The sequence below is a fragment of the Orycteropus afer genome, unplaced genomic scaffold (genome assembly GCF_000298275.1).
Source record: "Orycteropus afer afer isolate SDZICR_OR568_19922 unplaced genomic scaffold, OryAfe1.0 scaffold00010, whole genome shotgun sequence".
NCBI lineage: Eukaryota > Metazoa > Chordata > Mammalia > Tubulidentata > Orycteropodidae > Orycteropus > Orycteropus afer.
In genome coordinates, this window is record NW_006921597.1 from 20516817 (window position 1) to 20522833 (window position 6017).

General features: G+C 35.8%; 1 protein-coding gene across 1 annotated transcript in view; it reads left to right on the top strand.

Moving 5' to 3' along the window:
* Nucleotides 1–6017, top strand: part of WDR47 (WD repeat domain 47) — a 78343-nt gene that overhangs the window by 29734 nt on the left and 42592 nt on the right. Inside the window, exons 5-6 of the mRNA XM_007949869.1 lie at nt 823–949; nt 2851–3029. Of these exons, the coding sequence (XP_007948060.1) occupies nt 823–949; nt 2851–3029 (306 nt within the window). The remainder of the gene's footprint in view (nt 1–822; nt 950–2850; nt 3030–6017) is intronic.

Genomic DNA, 6017 nt, shown 5'->3' on the forward strand with positions numbered 1-6017 from the left:
CTCATTCCACCACTGAGTTTACAATGACTTATGGGTAGAAAAGCCATACTAAGTAATTTACTACACTGCATGAGGCAACCTCATAATCTAACTCCTTGAAGGCTGAGGTTGTTTCACTTTTTTAGTTATTCCCATAGTGCCTTGTTCTAGTAGATAATATGTATAAATATCTGGGGCATTCATCATCTTCACGTGATGTTATTATTATTAAACATTTTGAACAGAGTAGCAATGAAATGCAGAAATTGCCAATATTTTAAAGAATATTAGGCACAATGTAACTGAAGATCTCAAGCCTACTAGTTAAGATATATTAAAAATATTGAAAAAAAGGTATGCTTAGCTTCTATGTTAAATACAAATAGCCTTTTTTTTCCAAGTGCAAATAGACTTTTAATAAACTCTCAAAAATTCCTGAAATTCTGTAGAAACATATTGGAGGAAAAAAAATAAATGTTTGATAAACAAATCCTGTGTTTAGAGTTCTAAAGAGCATTTAGGCATCAGGCCATCCAACCTGTTACTCAGTTTATAGATGAAGCTAAGCTGTAGAGAATGTAAGTGACTTTGCCAAGGCCACACAACTGATTTCAGACTGGAGTTCCTGTCCTCCTTGCTTAATAATCCAGTGTCCCTCCACTGGGTGCAGATTCTGTTTGTTTAAACCCTTTCCATAGTGTACTTAAGGAAGGAAAATGACAAATTTATATTTGTGTACATGATGAACACTTAATTATCTTTATTATTAATTAAAATTTATCTAAAGTATTTTTTCCTCCACCCCACCTCTGCCTTTTCTTTTCTTTTTCACCTTTCTGAAAGAAGTGATACTCCCGTTGAGGCACAGAAGCCTATCAGCAGTGAAGTCCTGGGCCAGAGTTCAGTTTCAGAAAAAGAGCCTGCAAATGGATCACAGAATCCAGTACCAGCTAAGCAAGAAAAAAATGAGGTAATATTTACTACACATAGTATTGTTTATTCTCTTTGTAAGAAGTAATAGTATTTGCGTGGATGGAATTTTGATATTTAGGACTAGGGGAGAAAGCAGCTAGATTTTCTTACTAGTGATTCATTTTCTCCCCTCTCCCCAAAGTATATATGGTATTTTTTGTTGTCATTGTATTTTGGGGCATTTTATTTATTTATTCATTGTGATTTGGATGAAAGTTTACAGAGCAAATTCACTTTCCATATAGCAGTTCACATACACGTTGTCTGATGACATTGACAGTTTACCCCAATGCAAAACCTCCCCTCCCACTTCCTCCCGATAGTTACCTCTTCCCTGTGTCCATCCCTCCGTGCACTCTTGCCCCTTGAGCTGTCTTCCTGTGCATAAACAGCCCTTCTTTCTCTCGTGATTATTCTCTCCAAGGAGTGTAGCTACCTCAGGTACATGTTCAACTCTTATGCCTGTCTTTTGTTTGGCTGGAAGCCACAGGTGTGGGTTCAATTCCAGACCTGAAGGGCAGCTAGGGACCATAGTCTCAGTGGTTCCACCAGGCTGTATCAGACCAGCAAACCTGGTCTCTATTTTGGGGCATTTTTGACAGATGAATTTATTAATAATCTAAAATACTATAGTTGACATTAAGCTATTACATATTTTAGGACTCAGATAATTGAACTCAGACCAAGCGTGGCTAGCTTGCATTTTTGAGATATATGCTCTATAGTTTACTAATTAGATTTAATGAACAAGAAATTAACACATTTATAATGGAGAGTGTAGTTTTACCTAAGTTTATAGAATTCTATATTATTTTTCTGTTGTATTTTTGACAGGAAATTATGTTGTGAAATAGTGTGTAAAGTTTATTTTATATAGTATGCTATTTAGTGGTTAAATCTTTATAATAAATTCAACTAACTATTAAGAATGAAGTAGAAAATTACTATTAAAGTACATATGGATAGTTTTATCTTAAGTTATCTATTAGTTATGAAATAGAGGAGGAGTTCCTGGAAAGTGAGACAGTTTTAGATTTAGTTATCCTACAAGACTCTTGGCTAAGCTTATTTTGAGTGTTGGTTCATTTTAGAGATGATTGATTTGTTCCAGGGTAACCCCAGGGCACATGATCCATGCAATATGACCAGACCCCAGCTTGGTAGAGGAGTCTTCCTCTGCCAATATTGGAATTCACCAAATATCTCAGCCTTGTAAGTTTGAGTGCTATACAGTTTTTTTAGAAGGGTGAAATAGGAATGCTGAGACTTTTAACTCACATTTATTCTGCTTTCTTATGAGGGGACATTTGAAACCTATAGTATTGGCTTTGAGGAAAATTTTAGGAGTTCCTCTCTAGAGTGACCGTGGAACTTAGCTGTACAGTTATTTTACGAGGGTGAAGTAGGAATGCTGAGACTTTTAACTCACATTTATTCTGCTTTCTTGTGAGGGGACATTTGAAACCTACAGTATTGGCTTTGAGGAAAATTTTTGGAGTTCCTCTCTAGAGTGACCTATGAAACTTAAATTAAGCCTGTTGGACAAGTCTAATACTATGTTTATTTAATGTTACTGCAGTCCCTCAGTAAGTTTTTTCCCCAAGTGATGTAGATAGATTTATATTAGGCTTTATCTATATTCATAATCTCTGAAAAGATCCCCCTTATGAGCACTGTAATTTGTATTTTTATTTTGGGCTAGTCTGTTGTTGTAGATTAAAACAAATTATCTGATCTACTTGAGTTTTAAACTTATGGGTACTAAGAATGGTATATTAAGTATTTTGTAATTGTTGATATACCTGGATGTGGATTTTGTTCAGCATTTATAGAGTTGCTGTTGAGTGAAGACATATTCAATCACAGACTGCTCAAATATTTTATTGTAATATTTTTAAGCTTCGAGATTCAACAGAACAATTTCAAGAATATTACAGGCAAAGATTACGCTACCAACAGCATTTAGAACAGAAGGAGCAACAACGACAAATATACCAACAGATGTTGCTTGAAGGAGGTGTGAATCAGGAGGATGGTCCTGATCAGCAGCAGAACCTTACTGAACAATTCCTTAATAGGTTGGTCGTTAGTCACTTTTTTTTAAATGTAAAGACTATTTAAAAGATATTTAAAGCATGCAATAATACTACTGTCTACGTACAGTTTGAAATTTTAAGACCCTTTTTTTTAAGTGTTTCAAGTAATACGGTGTTACATCATATCTTCCAGTCACAGCAGTCTCATCTAGTTCTAATCTAGTTTTGTTCTTCTCCCTTTCTAGCTGTATTTAAACAACTAAGGCAGAAGAGCTCTAGCAGTGCACAGGCTAGAGCCAACTATAGGGAGGCTCTGGCTCTGTTCCAGGGTAGCTGAGGGCCTTGAGCAAGTTACTTAGCCTCTTTTCTCATCAACTGCACTGGGTCGCCATGAAGATTAAATGAGTTAATTTATGTAAAGTGCCTAGAACATGTACCTGGCACATAGTGAGCATTATGTTAAGTGTTAGCTGTTATTTTTACTGTTACATCAATAAACCAGAACATATATATTTAAATGAGCAAGGGTTGTTGGAAAATTAAATGAGTTAATATACGTAACTGCGTAGAACAGTTCCTGACACATGTTAAGTGTGCTGTATAAGTTATCTCTCGTCATGAGCGTGATTAGGCAACTGCGATGGAGCCTGTCACATCTCTGCTTGGTTCAGTAATACTAGGAGTGATCTTTTTAACAGTCTGAAGTTTGTACAAGTCAATAAGCTTGAAACTGAGTCTGTCTTCAAACCTTCATACAAGGAGTGTTTACAGTAGTGATCTGAAGAGTCTAAGGCCTCTGAATAACCCCTTTCATTTTGAAGATCATTTTCTTATCACATCTGATCAAATCAGTGGTTTATCAGAATAATCCTAATTTGATGAATTGCCACTCTGGTTATTTGGATGTCTTTTTCATATACAAGGATCCCTGGAGGCTCACTGACTAAGTGCTGGACTGCTAACCAAAAGGCCAGCAGTTTGAACTTACCAGCCACTCTATGGGAGTAAGATATGGCAGTCTGCTTCTGTGAAGATACACAGTGTTGAAAACACTATGGGGCAGTGACACTCTGTCTTGTAGAGTCACTAGGAGTTGGAATTGATTCAGTGGAAGTGGGTTTGGGTTTTCAAATCCATAAAAATCATGGTTATAGTTTGACTTCTGACTTGTTTATTTTTCAGTGAAAGCAGAATATCTAGCCATGAATTAGATGAAGTGGCAATGTTCTGTGACCCTAGTAGTGGTAATGTAAAAAACACAACCACTGCCATGGGGTCAGATCCAACTCATAGCGACCCCTCCTTGGGTTTCTGAGGCAGTACCACTATGGAAATAGATTGCCCAACCTTCCTTCTAAGGAGTGGATGGTGGGTTTGAACTGCCAGCATTCTGGTTAGCAGTCAAATGCCTTAGGCACTATGCCACCAGAGCTTCTGCAGTAGTGGTAAGGACCATATTTCCTTAGGAAAAAGTTGAACTTGTCAAAATACTTCTTTTTAAGGCAGTCATAAGTAGAATTCAAATTATTCCCTGTAATTTAAGTTCAGTTTAGAGCATTTTTATTGTTAAGCATCTGTTCTCAATTTCTTTAGAAATAAGAGTTTTTAGTAAAAGTTATAAATTGCAATAAAATGTTATAAAAAAAAGTCCATAGCATATCAGACTGAAAACCAAAAAAAACCCAAACTAACCTCAGTGCCGTCGAGTCGAACCCGATTTATAGCGGGTTTCCAAGGCGGTATGACTATGGAAGTAGATCACCCAACCTTCCTTCCAAGGAGTGGCTGGTGGGTTTGAATCATCAGCCTTCTCGTTAGCAATTAAATAAATGCCTTAGATACTTTGCTACCAGAACTCCTCTATGCAAAACTAAAGGTCTAGGAGAAAAGGATTGATTATAACTTTTAAAAGGTTAGTAGGCAAAATAGCCTACTAACCTTTTAAAAGTTATAATCAATCCTTTTCTCCTAGACCTTTAGTTTTGTATATCTGAGCCTGTACCAATACTTTAAAATGGCTACTAATACCAAGGACAAATTGAATAGAAATAAAATCTAAATTAAAATGTACTTTTCCCCTTAGTGTTTTTATTCTTCTTTTCTTCCCAAGCATTCTAGAACTATTAGCAGATCATAATTTCCAGATTAAAATTTATTTTTGCTTCCTTCATGAGGAAGAGAAATAATAGTTATGTTATATAAAAGATCTTACTGAGAAAAACCAATGATAACATGATACAAGTTTTATTAGCAGTACTTTATCACTACTTTATCTATATTGATCTTTTGTTTTTAGTAATAGCCGCTACTGATTTGTCAGTTAGACATATTCTGCCTCTGCCTCACCTCACCACACTTGTAGAGTCAAAAGGATGTATTAGCATTTTAATGGTTCTTTGTATTTTACTTGGCATTTCCCAAACTTAGCTTTAATTAGGCATTTCTCAAATTATGTTTTATGAAACACTCCCCATAAAAAATAGTCTGAGCCTTTTTTTATGGGGAGTGTTTCACAGTACATAATTTGAGAAATGTTGCCTAAATAAACATTTTAACTGTTAAATATTTAGTAATGGCTGCCAATTCCATTAAGAATATTTAACTGCTTTTTTTAAAAAAGTCTTTTTAAACCCTAAAAGTACACACACATACACACACACACAGAGTAATGTTTAATGTAGGAAAATTAGAAAATACAGTAAACTGTGGCCTCTCCCAATAATCACATCCTTTGTATGGTCCTTTCCCACATTGAATGTAGGCTGGAGAAAGTGATGCTGTGCCAGGTTTGGGACTAATCTTAAGAAGGCCTGTTAGCTTTCTCTTTGTGCCCACTAGATCCCTGAGCCCACCCTAAGAAGTCAGGCTGACCTGATTTTATCTCCCTAGAGCATAGATCTGAGCCTGACAAATAGTATTTGAGCAAATGGAATGAATGAATAAGTGCATGGATAATAGGGATACCACCACTTGACTTTTGTGTCATCATAAGTTTTAAATTGGAAATTAAACCAAAGTTATACTGGTAAA